This window comes from Triturus cristatus, chromosome 7 (genome assembly GCF_964204655.1).
Source record: "Triturus cristatus chromosome 7, aTriCri1.1, whole genome shotgun sequence".
NCBI classification, from domain to species: domain Eukaryota; kingdom Metazoa; phylum Chordata; class Amphibia; order Caudata; family Salamandridae; genus Triturus; species Triturus cristatus.
Genome location: NC_140590.1, coordinates 1,848,375,531 through 1,848,398,883, shown reverse-complemented (window position 1 = coordinate 1,848,398,883; position 23,353 = coordinate 1,848,375,531). Strand labels below are relative to the sequence as shown.

General features: G+C 48.4%; 1 protein-coding gene and 1 pseudogene across 4 annotated transcripts in view; one reads left to right on the top strand and one right to left on the bottom strand.

Moving 5' to 3' along the window:
• Positions 1–17,158, bottom strand: part of LOC146813428 (glyceraldehyde-3-phosphate dehydrogenase-like) — a 516,507-nt gene extending 499,349 nt beyond the window's left edge. For 2 of the 4 annotated variants that reach the window (XM_085620195.1, XM_085620194.1), the window contains exons 1-2: positions 17,130–17,158; positions 10,058–10,108 (exon numbers count right to left, since the gene is read on the bottom strand). In XM_085620195.1, the coding sequence (XP_085476321.1) occupies positions 10,058–10,080 (23 nt within the window). In that variant the 5' untranslated portion in view covers positions 10,081–10,108; positions 17,130–17,158. The remainder of the gene's footprint in view (positions 1–10,057; positions 10,109–17,129) is intronic. The other 2 variants (XM_085620193.1, XM_085620196.1) reach the window with 2 other exon arrangements.
• Positions 1,984–2,727, top strand: LOC146813429 (caveolae-associated protein 1-like; annotated as a pseudogene).
• Positions 17,159–23,353: the final 6,195 nt, after the last annotated feature.

Genomic DNA, 23,353 nt, shown 5'->3' with positions numbered 1-23,353 from the left:
TAACTCTGTTCCTTGGTATTCAATAGTAGTGTGCGACCACCTGAAATGCATCATTTGTTGCAGATTTGTTTTTATCTCTGCTGTTCTTAACGAAATGTTGAGGTCTTCAGACTTCGTGGCAATAATTCTATATCCTGATACTCTTGTAGACTTGCAGCTCTGTTATCAGGAAAGGCAACAAACTCCAAGGTACTGAGGCAGGGACCAGAACATCATCAACAGACATGGCTAGTTTAAACTCAACAGGCCTAGCTAGATTCCATTCTTGATTTGCTCTAATTTTCCGCACCCAGGGTACAGAGACAGTGCAAATAATGGAGGAGAGAGAGGGATTCTCTGCTGAGTTCCCTTAATGATAAGAACATACGGCCTGATTTAGAGGTCAGAGTGCAGATTGTACTCCCTCAGATTGACTTACTAGAGATGTCTAGCAGACATCTCTATAGTCGTCGACAGGAATCTCACTTAAGGCAGTACCTGTCAATTAGTTTATTTTATCTTTTCTAAATAAATGAAAAAAAATCCAAAAGTAGGTTTTTAGGTCTCGGTTGGCGTGGGCTGCGCACGTGCGCTGTCTCGCTGGCGAGATTTAACGTTCTGGAGTATTTTCAGTAACAGGCTTTAAGCCCCGTCCCTCTTTTCCGTTGTCCGGCGTCACCGTTTATGCTAAACGGTGGCCAGCCATTGGAAAAGAGCTGTTCATGACGTCCACGTTTGGCTTTTTGAACCGTCCCACTTGGACGGGTTCGTCTGCCTTCCGTGCATCTCGAAAGGTTTCTTATCTTTATGGGGCCATGTGTTTCAAACACATGGCCCCATAAAGTCAAGAAAGCTGTCGTGACGGACGAAAGTGAAAGCGGACCGTGCTTGTCTTTAAACGACCTCGCCATCTTCTAGTCGCACCTAGGTAAAAGAAATCTCCCCTCCTTGAGAATTTGACTCTGCCGGAGTCTGGCAGCGGGGTGGGGCGGGGGGTAGAGGGTTGCTAGGCAGTACGCGAACTCTGCTGGCGCACTTGGTTACAAGCGCTTGTCAGCGGTTACATGGGTCTAGGGGACCCCTATATTCAAAGCGGCAACTATTCTCTTATTTGCAGGTCCAATTTGGGCTCACGAGTAGCACAGCTGCCTGTTGGGAGAAAGCCCTGCCTGGTCCCGCATGAAGTCGAGTTTGGAGTCTAAACTCTTAAAGATGTGTGCATTCATAGGTGGAGACTGGGAGGTCTCAGAGGCTGCATATTTTATAACAGGGCACTGCAGATGAGTGGGCGGTGCAGCGTCAGTACGCCATATTCCGGCCCAGATCACACGTGATATCTGGACAGGGCGCTTCAAAGACTTGGCTGGCAGAGCACTCAGGGGCTTCGGACAGCGCTGGGCCGTGAAGTGTCTGTACATTGCACCCAGATGTTGAGCGGCTGCCTACATGCTGTGCATTGCGCAGGCTCAGAGGACCTATACGCATTGCTTGATTCACTGATAGTTGATGTACTTGTGCGCGCAGGGCAGGGGTTGTGTTCTCGGTTTATCCATAAAGAAAGATTTCCGAACCTCCGAGAGGCGGAGTGCGGGGGTATGCTAGCTATTCCTCGAAGCCGAGAGTTGAGAGGAGGAAGCGCTGCATGTCACCTCTGCCGTACACTGGGCTTTCAGGGGGTGTGTGGTACCCGTGCTTATGCCCAGGCACCGATAGAATGCGGCCCTGCATATTGTTATTATCTATACATTACAGCGGGGCCTGAGAGCTCACATCGCTAGCACGTTACACATCACTTGTAGCTGAGGGGCCGGGGTTGCTGTGCACGTTTTTCCATGAAGAATGCTCCATGACACTTTGGGTGAGGGTGGGGCAGGGAGTGGGAGACCCCGGGAAGGAATTATCGCCGCTGGAAGGAATACTGCTGGAATGCCCTTGTGAGGTTTCCTCACTCCCACCTCCTGCGGGGTGAGGCAGCGCTGGTGGAGCCGTGCCAGGGGTGCAGGAATGCGTCTACCTGCAGGGAGGGGTTTTCACAGTGCGCGCCTTACTCCTTCTGCCCTCGACACACAGTGGAACAGAAGTGAATCCAACAAATCAAGGCCTGGGAGGAGCTGGAAAACTTTGGGCGTGGACGGACCCTTCAGGAGTCGGCCTCTTCTCTGGGCTCTAGCAGTCAGACGTCTTCCCTCAACTCCAGCACAAGTCTGACAGCTCCTAGAGCCTGCCTCGGCGCGCACAGTATCCACCAACCCCATGGCAGAAGCCGCCATCCCGGACTCCTGGAGAAGCATCAACCCCGAGCCGAGGTACAGCTTTGAATCCCCCGACCTGGTGACTCCGGGTCTCAGTCCGGAGGAGCCTCAGTCCCAGGGGCCCGACGCGACCCCCAGCAATCAGGGGGCCCAGGTGAACGTGCTGACCCTGCTGGAGAAGCTGGTCAGCATGCTGGACTCGGTGCAGCAGAAGCAGCTGCGCATGGCCCAGTGGCAGACGGGCATGGAGAACTCGATGAAGAGGATGCAGGGCCATGTGAGCCGGCTCTCCAAGGAGCACACCTCCACCAGCAACATGGTCAGCAAGCTGATGGACCGCTCCCTGCACCTCAGCGCCGACATGAAGGAGGCCCGGCACCACGCTGTGGTGCGCAGCGGGCAGGTCACCCGCCTGGAGGAGCGCCACGAGCTGCTCATGAACCGAAGCCCCTTCAAGGTGCTGCTCTTTCAGGTGAGTGGCGGTGAGCAGCACTGAGGCCTTCTAAGTGCTTCTCTTTCAGGCCAGAGACAGGGACCGCTACAGGGAGGATAAGAGGCCTTCTGAGTACTGCTCTAAGTGGCAAATGTCAGCTCCACCACAAAGAGGCCATGGCAGCCTCGAAGTTCCTCTCTTCCAGGTGAGTGGCGGTGAACAGCACAGGCAAGCCACGAGGCCTTCTAGTTTAGTTATTATTAAGATGCCCGGGGTTGTGCTAAACTCAGACATGATGGGCAGTAGTACTTTGTTTGGATAGGTGACCAAATGGCTTAGCGATAGCAGCCAGTAGTTATTCAACAAAATAAAGCCCTGTCGACAGAGCAGCGCACACATTCCCTTTGTAATGCATCAGCAATTGCTGAAGTTGGTGCAACATCCTATGTATCTTATCTTTGCTCTGTTCATCCCTTCTTTGTTCTTACACGGAGTCTTTTTGATCAATTTTATTTAATTTCCTGTGTTTAGGCAATGTTTGATTGAAAGGGGGTGTCATTTTGCGTACAACCCGCCCCCAGGTGTTTAAAAACCTTTCCTGTAAATGCCAGATTCCATTGTAAAGCATGCTTCTCACGTTTCCCCTGGCCTTGCTTGTGTAAGTCCTCAAGTCCAGGTTTCTTCTTTGCATTAAGCACTTGTTATCCTGAACGGGCTCTTCTTACGTTTTCATATCTCAATGAGAGAGGAACTCATTCATCTAGGTTGTTTTCTTTGCATTATGGTACTTGTATCCCTAATAGGTGCTTAAATTTGCCTATTCTAGGTCGCTCATAGTGTCCCAGGCTTCTTTTTGCCATTTTGGTGCTCGTTTTCTTAAATGGGCTCTTAAATTCCCCTGATACAGAGAAACAACAACTGTAAAACATATGTCCTACTTTTTAATACTATGTACCTTGCCCAGTGAACAGTTATAGCCAACCTAAGGGGTGATATATAAGTATTAACAAGCATTTGCAATGCAATAGGTCTTGCCTTTGTGAGAGTTTGAGCTACTGTCATTGTAAATGACAATGCTTTTCATTTATGTGTTTTGAAAACCTGTAAGCGGTCCGTAAACACGCAGTTTGTACTAATAGCTGGCAGTAAAAGAGGCGCAGTTATTGCCAGCCTTGCTTCTCGTAAGCAACAACTATAAGTACAAAGTGTGTGTTTACGCACCGCTTGCAGGTTTTCAAAACACATAAATAAAAGGCATTGTCATTTACAATGCCAATAGCTCAAACTCTCGCAAAGGCAAGACCTTTTGGATTGCAAATGCTTGTTGTTTTTGAATTAACAAATACTGAAGCAATCCACACGCTGGCAGTTTTCTCCCCAGACACGGAGGGAGGATCACTTAAACATTTTCAGTGTCCCTTATCCCCAGGTTTTGCGCAGCAGTAAGAGAGAGCAAAAACTGGCCTTCTGGCCATTCACTCTAAATTGGGCGGGTGGTTAAATGTGCAATCCTCTGACGGGCAAGCCTCCAACGGGCCGTTGGAGGCATATATCAACGACAGAAACAAAGAAGTCTCCATTGCTTTCATACTTAAGACCCATCTGAAGTAAAATAGGCACCCAAATCTTCGGTTTGGCGGAAAGGATACTCCATCATCATTGATGAGAGTGATGGAGTACCATCTCTGCCAATTTGTTGGTGAGCCTTTCGCTTACTCGTATTGGGGCAGTGGATGTCCATCCTTCTCATTGTATCTTCCAGAAAGGCTCAGTCAAACCTGTCAAAGGCTTTTTTAGCGTCTAATGACCGGAGATTCCGCCCAGAGTGCACATGTAAAGATACTACTCGTAACTGACCTTTGTGAATACCGAAAGTCGTAAACTTAGACTTTGATCTAAGGTTACCCTTGTGAATACCGAAAGTTGTAAACTTAGACTTTTGATCAAAGTTTATCATTGTGAATATCGAAAGTCGCAAACTTAGACTTTGATCTAAGTTTACCCTTGCGAATACTGAAAGTTGTAAACGGAGACTTTTGGTCAAAGCTTTTCTGTGTGAATAGTGTCCTTTGTGTTTAACTTTTTAGTATGTTGGGGAGGTTTTCTGCATTTAGGTTTCTCATTCTCCACTAACTGTAAAGACCATTGACCAAAGTTTTTGCGACTGTGTTGCTTTATCCTTTTTTTCTACCACCTCGAGTTCTGCTCTAAGTTGATTTGTCAGTGCCTCTCTCATCTAGTTGAGCTTTGCAGCTTCTGCAATAAATTGGCCTTTAGGTACTGCCTTAAAAAAACATCGACCAAAGCCCAATTTAGTAAGGACTGTAAGCAAGTAGACCTGGCAGAGTCAAACACATTTTTCTGAAATCTACTAGTACGAAAGATAGAGGGCCTTTATCCTGGCATCTAAGCTAATGTCCTGTGGGTCTACTATGCTTGAAACCATCTTGATCCACCTGAACAAGAAAGCAAATGTGACAGAGCAACTTACTAGCCACTACCTTGGATAAAACCTTTTGCCTGTGTAGATTAGGGAGACAGGCTTGTAGGATGAACACTGGTCAACTGGCTTATCTGGCTTCAAAAGTATAGTAATGCTAGCCTACCTTAATGAGGCAGAAAGATTTCCCTTCTCAGCAGCCAGAAGAAATATACGGGTCAGGTTTGGGGTTAATTATGAGGAGATGTGATGAAGAAACTTCACCAGTCTTCTTCTGTGATCTCAAGGTTGATCGTCTGTCTCTCTTCCCTAGGCAGGCGTGGAATGGAAATGCTGTTAAAGTAGATATTCAAGATCTCAGCATGCATTCAGGGCTATCTCAGCAGCTGTAGAGCTAGGCAAACACATCTTGCTATTCAGTTCAGATTTCCATAGATGGGTATCTGACCTCACCCACGTGCATACACGGGTTGACCCTTTTGGACAACCAATAAAGAAGTTTCCCTGTCTTGTGTCCATGTTCATAAAGCAGGCACAGTCTCCTGACTTTATCGGCTGGGTGCAGCTTCAGCCTAATTCTAGCACCTTTCCTAGCAGCAAGCTCACGTTCTTCGCTGTGCCTATTTTTAATTTCCAGGTCCAGGAGCAAAGACTCAAAGAGTGCCACTGCTTCTTTTCTGTTTTTGCTAATCCAAGAGATATAACATTAAGAGTGGCCATGAAGAATAGGTATGAAGGTCTCCGAGAGGGTGATCAAGGATTGTACAGAGCCTGTATTGTTGAAAAATAGGAGTCGGATTTTTTGGAATGATGGCCGGAGAAATAGTGATCTATCACCACAGATCTCAATTATGGGTATTAGCGCGCCCTAGTGTAATATAATTTTGAGAGTAGTGGGAGAGGTGAACGTCGGCTAGGGAAAGAAAGATATATTAAAACCTAGAAAAAGGAACTGTGAACATTTGAGTAAAATGACAAGGCTCTGGTCATGGGATAAAGGCTTGGCACACATTAGTTAAATTAAGTCAAACCGTGGGTGTGGCCAGTTCAGTTGGTCAGCTTAGTGTTGTTTTGTCTGTCTAGTTCCCATTACATGAGCCCAATGAAATCCTCTTACTATAATGATACCAGGAGGGGCTTCTATAAGCATTGTACTCAGGAATGAGAGAAAGTAGGCCATAACTGGAGGTGAAACACAAAAATTCAGGCACTTGAGAGATTTATCTTCTATACAGCCAAATATGATAACATACCTACTGTGTTTCATAAATGTTACTGAGGATCTCTAGGTTTCGATCTAATGTATTTTCTCAACTACACACAATACTAAGCAGCTTCTGGTGTCTCAATCAAGAAGGATCTCGAACTGGAAGAGAACTTTGAGGTTGACTCCGTACAGCAACATGTAGGGGAGGTTCACTGAACAAAGCTTCTCTTTGACCTCGTAAAAGAATGTCCCTTGGCGGTGTTCCATTCTTGTGTAATCAGAAAATATCAAGTGATGAGATTCACATTGGATCGGTAGCAGAGATTATGCACTTTCAGAATGAGTTTCAGTCCTTGTAAGTGAGGACCTTAGCAATCATCGGGAAGCAGAATTCACTTGGGAAGGGTCTCTTAACCAAAGCACTGTGTGCCCGCCACATTGCAAGTAAGAAAGGAAGAGAGACAAAAATCAGAATGAAGCTTGTGATCCAGTTTAAAGAATTTTTCAAGGTTAGCGGCCCATTGCCTTAAATTCTTACTGGGAAACTGATTAACTGCAGATGATTTTCTCTCGCATGCCCTACTGTGTCCTTAATCCTGTCTTCAAAGTTCTTTTATGATGTCGCCTTGCGACAGACTATGGATTAGAGCTGCTTAATGTTTGGCTAGCGCCACAGCCACAACTCCACAAGAACAAGGTTGGAGAGCCCCAAGGGTCAGATGCCCCATTTTGGGGAGGCTATGAGGCCAAATTTAGAAAGCATGTTAAAGGATTGCTGAGGACCAGGATGGACCTCAGTAAAAATTTCTACATTCTTCGCCTCCTTGGATACTCTCCAGGCAGAGAGACATGTTTAAATTGATTTCCGTGCTACATACCTACAAAAGGGAACAGTGCGGGCGGTCTAACCCATAGAGGTAAAGTTGCAGGGGCTGACTGAGAGAATGGGGATATAGATCAATCCACATAAGGTCAGCACAGAGCACAAGTATCTTTGTGAAAAAGATGACAGGATTGAGTTGCTTCTCCAATGAATTCAGTTATTTTAAGAGGTGGGAACACTTGTAGTAAACCTCTAAAAACACATATTTCTGTGTAATGAACTAATGAAAATATACAGACTCGTACTTATATTTGCACAATAAATTTGAACTAAACAAGTAGGTGCTCCATGTGAGGGTGCAGTGCACGTAATTAGTAAACTATGCACAGCTGAACAATAGGAAAGGAAAACAAAATATTGGCTGTATTAACAGTTCTCTTATAAGCGCTGAGAAAAATATTGGTTTAGGCTTTTTGCTAACACTATAAAAGTCCAGCCAATAAATCAAGTATGTTGATATTTCGAACCTGACAATCAATTGAGTAGACAGTCTTCATCAGGACAACAAGGTGATGGCAGCATCTTAACACATCAACAAAGTATTTGCTATCCAGGCTGTGTTGAAACTAATTCACACTACAAACTTTTTTATACCTGACACCTAAAACTGTTAGAGAAGTGAGATTATCTAGACTGGATGAAAACATACTGAATTGTAAAAAAATCTGTTCTTACTGGACTGTTTAACCGTAAGTGAATACAAATTATTTTACAAAGCTATCATATTGTTTGAACAATACAACAACTGACATTTCACAGTGAGAAACATGCAATGTTACGGCTACAGTCAAAGATAGAGTAGTCCGAGCCTTTCAGTTAAGGAGAGGCACCCAACAGGGCTGCCCATTGTCGCCGTTACTATTCTCCATTATGCTTGAACCATTGGCGGCATGGATTCGACGAGATGCGATGGTAAAAGGGTTGAAATGGGCGCCAGATCTGGAGGATAAAATATCACTATGCGCAGATGATATCCTCCTTTATCTTGCCTCCCCATACCGGTCCATCAGGGCAGTTCTAGATATATTCACTAACTTTGGTAAATACTCTGGATACGCGATTAACTGGACCAAATCTAAACTGTATATGCTCCCCACCGCCTGCAGATTAGAGGTGGCTGAGGAGGGGTTTCGATACTTGGGAGTGTATGTTACTGCAGATCCGGCCCTGTTCTACAGCCGCAACCTGGCCCCCCCGCTGACCCGACTGAGATCCGATGTTGAACACTGGCGGACACTGCCGCTCTCCCTGGCGGGTCGAGCCGCCCTTTTTAAGATGCTTGCACTCCAGCGATTCCTATACATCCTCCAAAACTGCCCCAATAAGGTTCCGGATACCTACTTTACAGCGGTAGAGGGTGAGGTTCGTTCGCTACTATGGAACGGAGGCGCCCCCGGATATCGCTGAAAAAACTCACCAAAGGGTGGGACGACGGGGGCATAGCCTTGCCAGACCTGAAACTCTACTATTGGGCCTCACAGTTGGTGATTATAAATAACCGGCTGTATCACCCCCCTGACGACCCAGCATTCGGGCTCGATAAATATCAGACGGGCCGTGCGGACTATTTGGGAGCGCTTTACTCCAAGGGGAAAAAACATGCATATATAGGCCCCATGTCCCATACAATTGACAACTGGCGCCGAGCGAATTCTCGACTAGGGTGGGCAAACGTCCTTACAAAGGTGACACCGCTGTGGCAGGCCCAAAGACTTGGTTTACTGTGTTTTCAACCAGGGTTCGACAAATGGGACCTAATCGGCATCTCAAAGGTCGGAGACTTGATAAAGAAAGGAGCCGTCCTTAGCTTTGAGGAACTGAAGGCAACCTACCACATGGCGCAAGGTGAACTATTTCGCTACCTTCAGGTTTGGCATGCCCTTCAGACAGCATTCACGAACCCACAAGATATCCCTGACTCATCACCTCTAGAGGACAGACTATTAGATGGGCAACTGCACTCGAAGGCCATATCCCTGACGTACAAAAAGCTATGTAACAACCTCCCCGATACATTTGAGGCGCTTCGGGAGAAGTGGCAACACGACATAGGACCCATTGAGGAAGAAGACTGGAGGGAGGCTTTGATGTCTCCCAGGGGGGCTGCGATCACCCTCCGATACCGACTGATCCAACTAAAAGTCCTGCATAGGGCCTATATCACGGGGGTGGTTCTTGCGCGTATGGGGGCTAGGGAGGACTCACTATGTATTCGAGGGTGTCACCAGGAGGCCACTTTCTATCACACAATATGGGAATGTCCCGCGATTCGATCGATATGGGAGGGGGCTACAACTAAGCTCCAAACCGCACTGGGGAAAACTCTGACCCTCACGCCTCAGGTGGGCCTACTGAACATATGGGAGGATACAGACCTCACGGAAATAGAGCAGCAGATGGTGACGCTGGGCTTTAAGCCTGGTCAAGCGGGAAATAGCGCGCCACTGGGGGGCTACAGGGGTGCCATCCATACGGACATGGGTACAGGAATTAGACAGATGTATGGTACCTGAAAAGGAAGTCTTCATAATTCGGGGATGCCCTAGGAAGTGGGAAAAGAAATGGAAAGCGTGGAATAGGTACAGAGGGTCCCTATGTACATTCCCACTGGCGGATCTGGCAATCCGACGGAAAGAACTTAAGGGAGTGTTGAACCAAGGAATGTAATTTGTTATACGTTATTCAGAAAAGTGCTTTATGTTGCTGCTGCTACAAATATAACCCTGTATGTGCAACTGACAAAATCAATAAAATGTTATCCCCAAAGATAGAGTAGTGATGGTAAGGAGAAAAACAGTCATAGAAAAGCACAACAAATACTGGTTTGGCTGTATAACAGATACTTTCAGTAATACATACTCACCCATTGATTCCAACCTTCACCATTGTGGCTAAGAAAGCTCTCCTAGAAAGACTGAAAGTGGATAGCATTAGGTCAAAATTATAACTCTGGAGTCAAAGAACATACAAGGCCACAAGTATCATGGGCTGATAAGAGCTAGACAAAATAAACAGATGTGACATTAACTACAGACCTTCTCCTCACACTATGTACTGAGCTCTCACATCAAATTAGACTCAGTCTCAAACCGGTCATATAGGAACTGCTTTTACTATCCAAACTGTGTAACCCTTCAAATTGCAGGTCTATGCAACTGATAACCAGCAAAGTTGGAATTATGTACTTCAAAAAGGTCAAAATCTAATCACACAAAGACAGAATAAAAAAAAGAGCAAGCCATCAAGTAACCACCTTATGTATAAAGTAGTGGCGTCCAAGTGATGAATAACTTACATGTACCAATCAAGTGAAATACTAGTTAGGTATGTTAATAATGTTACTTTACGTTTTTTTTTTAAGTAAGAAATTCACTGAGAAAACAAAAGTTAAAGCAATGCTATAGTTAGGTAAAAGTGTCAATTTAAACGTAACATTTAAAACTGAAAAAACCCACTAAAATTCACCTCTTATATTTATTTTAAGTAACTATAACTCACTCCCTGCCATGCAGTGTATTCTCATCAATAATGTAATTTCAGCTGTCATCAGTGATGTTCTCAATGATGTCATAGTGATGTAATATGCAAAGCCATAAGCAGTGCATGGAGAGGACACTAGTTATAGTAACTTGAAATTACTATAACTGGTGAATTTTATATAAATACATAAATATATATATATTATATATCTATATGTATATATATATATTTTTTTTTTTTTTTGTATATATATTTTTTTTTTCACTGGAAAAAACAAAGGTTACAGAGACGTTATAGTTAGGCTCAGACTTCACTCGAACAAAACCAGGGAAATTCAGCAGTAATAGGTACCTGAGCGAACTCTAAATTTCTCCCCGCAATGCACTGCATAGGATCTCACATTTTACATCACTCATGACATGATCAGTGACATCACTGCCGACATCACTGATAATGTCTCAAATGAAATCATTGATGACATCATCCACAGAAACACTCACTCACACCCCCATAAAACCTCTTGTACGCCCATTCACACACCTGCCCAACCGCTCACATGCCCATTCTTAGACCCATACCAGTACTCATACACCTACTCACTCAAAGTCAAAGAGCAGCTTTATTCGATTGTTGTACAATACTATCATAAAAGCAGCACATAAAAACATAGTTTTAATAGATATCTTATATTTACAAGTTTAATTCATGATTCTGCCCAAGCTTAAAATAAGTTATTGATGTCCATCAGAATTAAAAATTAGATTAAAACAGAATAGAATCATAGCACGTGGGGTGCATTAAAAAACATGCCAAAGAAAAAAAAGTGATGCGTGAATCAATTAGATGACGATAGATTTTCTGAGACTAACTACTTTTTAAAAAAACATTGCTACTCTCCACATTACGTGCATGTTATCCAAAGTTTGTAAAGCAATGAACGCTGGACGGCACTGTCTAATCCCCATAGATTTCAGGATAGGGAGAATCCACTTTCCTTATGTGACAGTAAAATCTACAAAAAAGAGCGACATGGATGGTAGATTGTTTGGAAGAATTATCACAGGGGCACAGAATCATTGTTCGTGACCAATCATTAATAGTGAGAAAACTTACAATTCTATGCAATATTCCCAACCTGAATCTTGTTATTAGAAATCTATCATAGCCTCCAGGAGCAATTTCTAAATATGGCTGAATACTAAAAACACTTAAAATAAGTTGATTTTTTAATACGGTGGGTTTCAGAATCTCTGTAGTCAGTTGTGACATATCCAACATCATCAAACATTCCTTTTTTAGATCTTTCTGCGAACCTCTCGCATGGTGGTTGGTTCAGTAAAGTACTCTGGGTGGCCTAGATTCTGCATGAAATCACGGACGTATCTGACCCAAGGAATCGTTAAAACCTTTTCCATCTTCAAAATATCAGTTAAGATATCTCTATTTAATTTAGTCTCCTCCTTGGTCCATACCCGATGCCATAGAAGACCAGGCTCAAGCTGTATAGGATCTGACAAGTGTGATAAACCCAGTTCAGCGTAACAAACAAATGATACTTCTAGGTGCTGATACTAAGTACCTTAGGAAATTGTTTTCCACAATCTGGAGTGATTGAGTATTTGCCAGACCCACACCCCTGCTCCATACAACGCCGTTGGAATACTTTTTGCCTGATATATCCACCAGGGGTTTTCTCCCTAGTTTCTTCGAGAACTGGGCAAGTGCGGTAATAGTTCGTAGGAAGGCTAACTTTTTTGATTAGATGGCCTGGGTCCACAAGTCATCCTCGTGAAATAATATTCCTAAATACGAAAATGTCTTAGCTGCCTCTATTCCTTTGCCATTCATGAACATATCCCGACATTTCTGACTCCCTCTGACACATCTCATAACGAACATCTTAGAAGTATTCACCTGGAGTCCTAAATTAATCATAAAATCGGTAAAACCATTTAAGACCTTTTGTAAACCTAACTGTGTCCGTGACATTAGCACCATGTCGTCGGCATAAAGAAGGGCGGCAATCGAGCGCCCATTTACCCGAGGGTAGTCATTCTGTTCCTTTACCAATGCGACTTCCAGGCCGTTTATATAGAGGTTAAAAAGAAAAAAGTTACTTTTATTTCTAAAACCAAGATAAACTTAGTTGCAGGTAAGTACCAGTTTTAAAATAGCAATACTTTTCAGGTACGGTGGAAATGTGTTTGCAAAGGCAGTAAAATACTTTACAGTGACACTGAAAATACTTTGTGGTGTCAATCAACAATAGCAGTGACTCAGCAATGTGAAAGATAGACACTTAGCACCAGTGCAATAAGCAAGAAAGTCAATGCAGTTCTACAGGAGGAAAGCAGTTATGTACATTTACAGGTAAATGCTCGACTTACACATCAAGTCTTCAGGGGTTTAGATCAACACTGGGCACGAGTCAGATTAAGGTAGGTACTGCACCAGCGACACTGGGAAGTCTGGGTGCAGAGGTAACTGGGCCCAATGTTAGTCAATGGAGACTGGGGTCACCCACGAGAGGGGCGGGTTGCAGCCAAGTATCCGTGGTTTCAGGGCCCAAGCCCCTGGGGGGCCACAAGGCAGCACCAAGCATACACCACCAGCAGCACTGGGTCGGTCAGGTGCAGGGTGCAAATCAGAGTTGGGCGCCTAATGCAAGCAAATGGGAAACACGATCGCACAAAGAGGCTGCAAGCTCGGACCAGGAGGCTTGACAAAGGTGACCACAGCTGGGCAGGTAAGTAGAGGAGTTGGTAAGTAGAGGAGTTGGTGGATGCCTGGGTACCGTCGGCGGGGCTTCCCTAAATCAGGGGCTGAGGATGCAGGGGTACCTTTAAGTATCGGATTTTCTTTACTAGAGCCGGTAGCGGTCAGTGGGGACCCTTCATGAAGAGGCGGCAGGCGGCTTCGCTGAATCCAGGAGAAGTCAGCCACTAATGGGGTCAGGATCACTGGGGAGACTTCACTGGATAGATGAGCCACTCAGACTCCGGCCGTGGACGCCGGGTTCAGAGTGGCCACGAATCGCGGTTCCAGCTGGATTTGGAGTCCTTGAAGTTGGATTCTTCTGGAAAGTGCCACTGTCCTCAGAAGATCTGGTCTTCGTTGAAGAGCAGAGAGACTTCCTTGGGTTTCTGGAAGTCACTGGCCACAGGGCAGGCGTCGTCTTCTTTGCAGAGTTTGAAGCAGGGAAGAGGCTGGTAGGGCTGCGGCCAAGTCAGTTGTCTTTGGCTTTGCTTCACAGCATCATCTTCGTCCTTCTTCGTAGGTTGCAGGAATCTGAGAATCAAGATTCACTGGTGCCCCTAAATACTGAATTTGGGGTGTTACAGGCATTGTCAGGTTCTAGACAATGGGCTACTTACCTTCAGGGTGACTACACCCTTTGAATGTACCTTCCCTTTGGGGAGGGGAGATCCCCTAATCCTGATGGCAAAATCTTTTCCTTCAAATATAGAGTATTTTCCAAGGAGCGGGGACACTTCAGCTCGGGACACCTTAGGGGTGGGCTTGGCTGAGAGGGAGCAACAAGCACAATTCAAAAAAAGAAAGGGTCTGGAATTTCCATTAAATATGGCACAAATACTAGGAACTCTTCTTTGGAACAAGAAGTGAGCAAGAACTCTGCTCGACAGCGCAGCAAAGGTCACAATAGTTCACCAGATTCTTCAAGAGTTTCAGGTGGGGAGACCGACTAATGTTTACATACAAGTAGAAACTCCACATCAGCAGCTAAGCCCTCCTGATAGAGTATATGATTTAGACACACAAATTGAAGGTGACATACCGCGTACTGATAAAGTAAAATTCTGGCAGAATTTAACTAATGAATACAACATTCTCCTGGCTGAGGTGGTCACTAGAGTTTGTTAGGAAAGTCCCAAAAGGGGAGTATGTAATCATACCTACCTTTTCCGTTATTTTCGCAAAGATGTTAATGCAGCATATGCCTGCAGAATGGGCTTTTGCTCATGTCCCAGCGTTATATCGCAATCAGACGGGTTGGGATAAAGATTAACCTTATCATGTTATACATATAAGCACCAGTTTGCAGGTGCAAGCACAATACCCTATGAATAGGCTGTCCGGTTTTAGGTTTATATAATAACTGATAAAACCCCACTGTAAGAGGAATAGCCCTCACCAGTGAAAATATATAAACACTGAAAAAACACCTGCACAACCACAAATTAAATGCCATTCAAATAATGGAAAAAGAGGGTGAAAGAGTCCTGTTTTTCTTCCTGAAGGGGCCAATACAATGTAACTTTGTTATACAAGTTAGCAGTAAGAAAGTTTGGACTAATATTATTCTGCTTGAGTTTTATTGTTTAGGGATGCCACTGAAATATTGTTTTTTCCTTTTGTTTTTTTTAAATTTTGTGGTCTTTGGTCTAAAGATTTTTTTATTTTTTTTATTGAAGGTTTTCATCGATATTGCACAACTACAGTTTCAGCATATGCAGCGGACATTCAGCAGAGAATAAGCAAAAGTGTACAAAAATGGAGCAGATGGCATGTGTATCATTATGATCAAATATATTTAGGCAATTAGGACAATTGTTCGGTTCTAAATTGGTCTCATAGTATTACCATACTGGAATGTGATACGTTTGGACTGCCAGGTAATGCTGCGTAGTTCAAGAAGGTTATTATTACCCACTGGGGATCATATGGGGGAAGATCATGTCGTGTATTGGATTGGTCAATTATGTGATGGTGAAAGTGAGTATCAGGACTCATGGTCAGTGCTGTCTGGATGTTCCAGCAGGTACGTCTGTAGTGGGCCCCAGATGTCACGAGGGCGTGAGGAGCGTGAGAGAAGTTCAGCATATGTACATGTTTGGTACTGCCATAGTATCATTTCCCCAAGAAAGTCATTGAATTTGGGCGCACGTCCCCGACCCCATCTACAAGCCACTCGTCGCTTGGCTAGAACTAGGCCAAAGGACACAAATTTACGATATTTGACTGGAATTTGTTTAGTGTATCCTAGTAGTGCCACAAGGGGGGACCACGAAACATGCATAGAAATCATGCAGTCGAACGCCGTGAAGACCTGTTGCCAGTATGTGTGACCTATTTGTGCAGAGGTCGGTTTGCAAAATTCCTTTCCATTCACAATTCGGTGCAAAATTTCCAAACGCTTTTCATAAATGGAAATTTAGTACATCAGGCCCACGGTCATTGGTGTTGTCCTTAGCAACCTCAGAATTATCAAAGATTGAAAAAAAAAAAAGTTCCTGCAGTTTGCATTCCACTCCTGAATCCATGTTCATAACACAATGTGCTTTAGTAAAAGGTTTGTGAGCTACAGGTTACAAAAGGATCGGGGCTAAAAAGCATAATCCCTGAACTAGTTTCAGAAAATAGAAATCAGTGAACTGCATGGTACACGCTGCGGTTTGCAACAGGTACATTAGTAATGTATGCTGGTTTATAATCAAACCTGTGATTTAACTATAAACAGATCTGTTCAGCAAGTGCATTAACCACCAAAGTTATCTTAACCTTATTATTATAATCTCGAAATGGCTCGATAGACAAGGATCTCTGAAGTAGGTGGCTTAACCCCATAAGCTATTTTTGAACTACAAGCTGTTTGTGCCCGATGACACAAATCAGAAAATACTAACTGTCACATTTGTCCTTGGTTCCAGTGTCTCTGGGCAATTTTAAAAAAATGTTAAGGTGGAGCATCAGCCTCCACCCCTCGTTACCCAACAAACTTTATTCCACAACTTGGCTCCCAGGTTTAGTGATCAAGGAATAGTTGTTCCTCATTTCCGGCATACACAAAGAAGGATAAAACATAACAGGATACTACCCAAAAAGCACAATAATACCAGGCACGGAACAATCACAATTCAACATCAATGGCCTAATCCAAAATGATGCCGCCCGCCCCCTTAGAAAGTGAGAGGGGCTCCAGAGTCGCCCATCTCTCACATATCCATTGCAAGTTTGAATGGGCCCCATGCACAGCAGAGGCTGCAGAGGTCTTCACTGGGTCCCTGTAGCACAGATCCTACTGAAATAAAGCAGCACACTGTAGCACAAAACAACAGAGGAGATCATCAGCACAACAAATGTGACACATTACGTCCAAAACCTTGTTTCCATAAGGCGGTGGTAAAAGCTGTGCGCCCCAAAGGCAGCCTCAGTAATAACCCAGTACATGAGCTATCGCCAGCTAATAATGTTGGTGCACCGGCGCAAGAAACTCGTAATTTAAACAGTGTCACGAAGCTCGACAGCCCCCAACGCAAACGCTGATGCAGTGCCACGCCACGAGGCTCGTTTGGTGGCCGAGGCCACGCCACAGGCCGGGGGCGGACAGTAACGCCGCGTTAGGATAAGATAACACGCTAAGTGCAACGCAGCCGCTTCCCACCCAGCGGTCTAACGGACGAACCCTGAGGCGTGAAGGGACGCGGCCGCCTCACCTGCTCCAGGCCTCGCTGCGCGCCAATTCAGACACACGTTGCCGTCCCAGAGGGGAGGGGAGGGGTGCGCATGCGCAGCAGAGGCGAGCGCGCACTGCCACGCGAGCGCGACCTCCACGGGAGCGACTGAGAGCCCTGTGGACGTCGCGCGTAACTCACTAAGCTATTTTACAAAGATCTTAACGTTTGACCTGCAGGTAACACAAGGCTCTATGCAACAAAACCAGTAATGTTTTGATTTGTCCTGCATTCTGTCCATCAATGGTGTGTCTTTTTCTCAGTTTGTACAGCACACGCTATACGTGGTAGTTATTTATCAAGATAACCATAAAGGAAATGTGACGTCATCAAATGTCATGCTGTGAAGAAAGGCGCAGCAAGTTACTGTAAGGCAGAGGTCTTCAAACTTTTGGATGCCGAGACCCCCCTGTCAACATTTTGAGGCGTAAGGACCCCCTCCTGACCAAAATTTCTAAACCTGCACTCACCAACAATGCACCTCATCTCTCTATAGCACCGTTCTGACAAACATTTAATTTTTTTATAGCGCTACTCATAGTTTACTCAGACTCATTTCTGTGATCTGCATGGTACCTATGCTTTGTAGCAGGCACATTAACCCTCTGCACTGTGTGGGTGACAAGAGTGCCCATGTGAGTGCACGGTGAGCAATGCAACAGTGTGAGAGTAGGGCAAGAGGAGTGACTGCAGGGTGAGTGAGGTGGCGTATGAATTTACGTGCGGATGCAAGTTCAGAATAGGATGAATGAATGTATGATTACTGATGGGCTTGTTTGAGTGAGTTGAATATTGAGCAGTGAGGGGGACAGGGGAGTGAAGTGCCACATGAGTGCAGTGTAAAGTCGTGCCTAAGGCCTAGGAATAAATCGCAGGGTACACGTGTGTTAGGCTAGTGGTCAGTGGAATGCCTGCCACGCCCAGCGCCCTGGGCTTTTTTATTGATGTACATGCGTGCCGTCCGTGGGGACGTCGGGCTGACCCAACTACGGCTACGCTGAAGGGGGGGTGTGACCCTGACACACACACACGGACCCTCGGGCAATGGTTTGGTCCGTTGCGCCAACACTACATTCCTCCTTTACCCAGAAATGAAAAACAAACAAACATGCCGCCTAGCGCGACCCAACAGTTTTAACAGTTTCTAAGAGTCTCATGAGGGAAAACAATGGAACAGTCTTACTTGGCTTTGGTGGAGGTACAGCCTCCCATCACTCCAGTGGTTGACAGCGGGCCACAAAGTCTCGATACCTCTGGGATGGTCGCGGGCACGGGCGTAGATGGTATTTGCTCTGGCTGCGCCCGTCCGGTGGGGTGAGAAACATGTCCTCTGAACTGTCCGCCTCCACCGTGTCCGGGCGGCTTTGCATTCCATGTGGCACCTCTTCTCTCCCGGTTTGCGTGGAAGAACCCGTTCCTGCACTCTCCGCCACGCGTGGCTCATCAGCTCCCGTGGGATTCCGAGGGCCTGGAGAAGGCGTTGGGTAGTAGTCTTCTATCTCCGGAAAGTCTTCCTCCGCTTCATGCGGGACCCTCTTGAAGAACGATACATTTCTAGTGACTTCTTCACCGCCCCTGATTGCCGTGATCAGGGTCCCTTTGACGTTGGTGACAGTCCATGGGGCTAGCTCGAAGGGCAGGCGGAACTTTCCCCCGGGGTGGCGGTCCTTTACTAGCACCTGGTCGCCGACTTGGATTGTACTGTCAGCTGCTCTCCTCTTCCGGGAGGCTTCCTGGTTAGTCTTTGTTCGGTTTTCCGTGGAGCGGTTGGGTGGGTTTGGTAACGACTCCCACACGGGGTGGTGCGGGATGGTGTCCCGGATTGCTCGGCCCAGACACAGGCGGCTCGAAGGGACCCCTGTGGTGCAGTGAGGCGTCAGCCTGTACTCGCGCAGGAATTGGTAGAGAGCTAGCTCCACGTTTAGGCCATCTGCTAGGGCGATCTGAATAGTTTTGTTTGGATTCCTCATCAGTCTCTCAACCTCTCCGTTTGCTTGCGGCCACCTCGGGGTTATGCGTCGGTGCTTGATGCGGTGGGACTGCAGGTACTCGGCCAACTCCGCGCCGTTGAACGGTGGACCATTGTCCGTGCGCAGCTCACCTATGAGTCCATGGGTGGCCATGATATTCTCCAGCTTGAGGATCACCTCCGTTGCGGCTGTTGAGGGAAGGATCTCTACCTCTGGGTACCGCGAGTAGTCGTCTACCACTACGAGCATGTGTCGTCCTCCAGGTAAGCTGCCGAAGTCGGCACTGGCTCATACCCAGGGTGAGGTAGGGCCCTCTTCAGTGATTACGGGTGCTGGGGGGTCGGGTAGGCTGGTCGCCAAACACACCGGGCACCGCTGGACCGTGTCCTCTATCATCTTGTCAAGTCCCGGGAACCAGAGCTTGCACCTGAGGCGGTTTTTTGACTTGACGATGCCTTGGTGGGCGCCGTGCGCCAGGAGGGCGGCTTGTTGGGTGAGGCTGCTAGGCAGCACTAGGCGGGGGCCTCTCAGGAGACAGCCTTCAGGGGACACCGACAGTTCGTTCCTGATGAGGTGGAGCGCCTTCAGTGATGCTTGAGCCTCTGGCGTGCGAAAAGACGACGGACTTTGGAGCGGCTTCCAGTTTCCTGACGCGACCGCTCGGATAGCCATCTGGACACAGTCGTCCTCTTTGGTAGCTAGCGCTACTTCCTCCAGTGACATCGGCAGGGGTCGGGACCTTTCCACAATCATCCGGACATACTCCTCTGTGGCTGCAGCCTCCGTGGCTTCCACGTCCGTAGCCGGGCGGGCATGCCTGGACAGGAAATCGGCTGGGTTTCGGGCGCCTGGTCGATACTCCACTGTGAATTGGAATTCTTGAAGCTGGAGTACCCATTTCTCTATCCGCGGGGGAGGGCGTGACGAGGAGCCTTGGAACAGCGGGACCAGGGGTTTGTGATCTGTGAGCACCACGAACGGGTGTCCATACAGGTAAATGTGGAAGTGGCGGCACCCCCACAGGATGGCGATGGCCTCCTTCTCGATCTGCGAGTACCGCTGCTCCGTCGGCATGAGGGTTTTGCTTGCGTACGCGACGGGGGCCCACTCTCCACACCTCTGCTGCTGGGCTAGCACGGCCCCTAGGCCTGTCGGGCTGGCGTCCACTAGGAGTTGTGACTCGAGCCGAGGATCGAAATACGCCAAGGTCGTGTCGCCTGAGAGCGCCTCCTTGGTTTTCTGGAACGACTCTTGCTGTGCCGGGCCCCACTCCCAGGTGGCGGAGGCTTTGGTGAGGTCGCGGAGGGGCCCAGTGAGGTCGGACAGGTCTCTGATGAACCTCCCGCAGTAGGTGACCATCCCAAGAAAACTGCGGACAGCCGTCACGGAGGTAGGCGCGGGGGCCGCGTGGATGTCCTTGACTTTATCCGGATCCGGGCCTATTCCTTGGTCGGAGAATCGGTATCCGAAGACGCTAATGTCTTTACGCAGAAAATCGCATTTGTCCCGGTGGAGAGTGAGGCCTCGCTCCTGAAGCCGGGAAAACACTGCTCGGAGGCGTCGGATATGTTCGTCCAGGGTTGGGGCGTGGACTAGAATGTCGTCACTGACGTTTAAGACGCCGTCCAGCCCTTGCAGGACGTTCTGGATAATGTTCTGGAACACCTCCGCTGCGCTCGATATCCCAAAGTTGAGCCGGGTGTAGCGCCAGAGGCCTGCGTGCGTGGAGAAGGTGGTAATGGGGCGGGAGTCCGGGTGCAAGGGGATCTGGTGATATCCCGATCTCAGGTCCATTTTGGAGAACCACTTTGAGCCCGATAGCTCTCCGACTATGTCGTCTATGGTCGGCGTCAGGTGGCGCTTGCGCCTGATGGCCAGGTTGGGGATGCGCATGTCAACGCAGATCCGCACTGCATCCGGCTGTTTCGGCTTCTTGGCTACTACGATGGGTGACACCCATGGGGTGGGTCCACTCACCCTTTCGATGATTCCTGCCTGCTCGAGTGTCCGTAGCTCTGCTTCCACCTTGGGCCGTAGGTGAAACGCAATGCGTCGGTGCCGGAGGGCCACCGGGGCGACTGTCCTGTCGATGTGGAGGTGTATGGCAGGTCCTTTGAGACACCCGATCCTTTCAAACAGGGCCCCATGTTCCTGCACCAGGTGGTCCAAGTTGCGGGTTTGGACGGTGAGTGCAAAGTGGATCAGGCCCAGGTCTTGGGCTGTGCGGCACCCAAGCAGGAATCCCGTACCTTCCTGCGACACGTATACTTTGGTTTGCAGCCGAGTGGTGTCGTGGGACAGATCCGTCCTGAAGGCCCCACACAGGCGTAGGGGCCGGTGGGTGCCGTAGGCGTACACTTGCACCCTCGTTGGATGGAGTGGCGGTGCGCTCCTCAGCGTCCGGTATACGCTGGCAGCCATCAGGTTGATTGACGCACCGGTGTCGATCAGAGCGGCTACGGCCTGGTCCTGTACAGTGATTGTGCACATGGGTCCTGTCGAAGGCGTCGCTGCCAGGGTGTTGAGCATCCGCACGACATGCACAGAGGCTACATCCGCCTCGTCGTCGTCGTCCATGTCGCTGCTGGTGGAGGTGCTGGGTAGTGGTACCAGCTGTCTTACCCTCCCAGGCGGGCCTCCTTGCTTCTTTCTTGACGATGACAGGCACACACTCGCAAAATGGTTGGCTTTGCCACATGCGCTGCAGATTTTGCCTTGGGCCGGGCATGCTCCTCGGTGCGGTGTCACTCCTCCGCACCACACACAGGCTCGGCGGGGGGACGGCTGGACTGGTCTCGGGTTTCTCTGCTGGGGTTGCTTCGTGCGAGTGTCGGCCACCTCCGTTTGGAGGGCGCACACCGGCTCCGTTTTGATTGCGACCGCCGGCTTTGGCTCCATGTGCGCGGCTCTGGCCTTGGACAGTTCCTTTGAGCGCCCTAGCGTAAGGATGTCGCGCATGGGCATGTTGTCCGCCTCCAACACCCTTTCGCGGAGTTTGGACGATGCGCAGCCTTGGATGAACTGTGCGCGGATCTCGTCGTCCGCATCAGGGAGAGTGCACGTGCTGGCTAGCTTTTTCAGCCTGGCATAGAAGACGTCCACCGACTCTTCTGGGAGTTGGCGGGCCTGGCGGAGCAGGAACCGTTCATAGTCAGCGCTTGCGAACGGCTCAAAGTACGCCGTGATAGCGTCGCGCAGCGTGGCGTACGTCATGGGCGGCCCACCTTCTACCACGTCTTTTGAAATATCATGAATCGCCTCACCTCCAAGGTGTAGCAGCATGGCACGCCTCCACACAACCGCGATGTCCGCCGCCACGAAGTAGTTCTCCAGGCGTCCCACCCACTTCTTCCACCGTGCGGCTTGAGACGGCGGGGTGCCGGTGACTTCGAAGGGCTCCAAGGGAGGCACGTTGGCCATGGCCGCCGAGGATGGCTGCAGGGGGCGTCACTAGCTCTCTTCGGGGAGGCACACCAACCTTCCTGGCGTCGTCCGTGGGCAGGGAGGCCGTGCTGAGGGCCAGGGGCCGCTGGGGAGTAGGCAGGGTCGACCAGGGACCTTCTCGACAGCAAAAACGGGCCTCACGCGAGATGCGTGAGAAATGGCAGGCCCGGGCCGCGTGTTGCACGCGAGATGCGTGAGACTTGGCAGGCGGGTCCCAGCGTTCCGCGCGAGCAGGCTCCGCAGGAGAGGCAGGCTGCCGGAGAGGGAGGAGGCAGTCGTCGGGGCCCGGGGAAGCCACCGGGAGCACAGCCAAACAGGTGAGGCCAGCAGGGGGACCTCGCAGGGCGTCCAGGGGCCAGAGGTAGCGCGGGGGCCAGGCCAGCTGCAGGTGGTGCGAACCGCTCCTTGGGCAAGAGCGTGGGTTCGAGATCGCGCGATGGGGTGGCGAGACCACCTCGTCGCCAGTGTAAAGTCGTGCCTAAGGCCTAGGAATAAATCGCAGGGTGCACGTGTGTTAGGCTAGTGGTCAGTGGAATGCCTGCCACGCCCAGCGCCCTGGGCTTTTTTATTGATGTACATTCGTGCCGTCCGTGGGGACGTCGGGCTGACCCAACTACGGCTACGCTGAAGGGGGGGTGTGACCCTGACACACACACACGGACCCTCGGGCAATGGTTTGGTCCGTTGCGCCAACACTACATGCAGGGTGAGTAGTGTGCTTGTGTGACTGCAGGGTGAGGTATAGGGTGAACAGCGCAAGTGCATTGTGAGTGCAGAGTGATCACTGTGAGT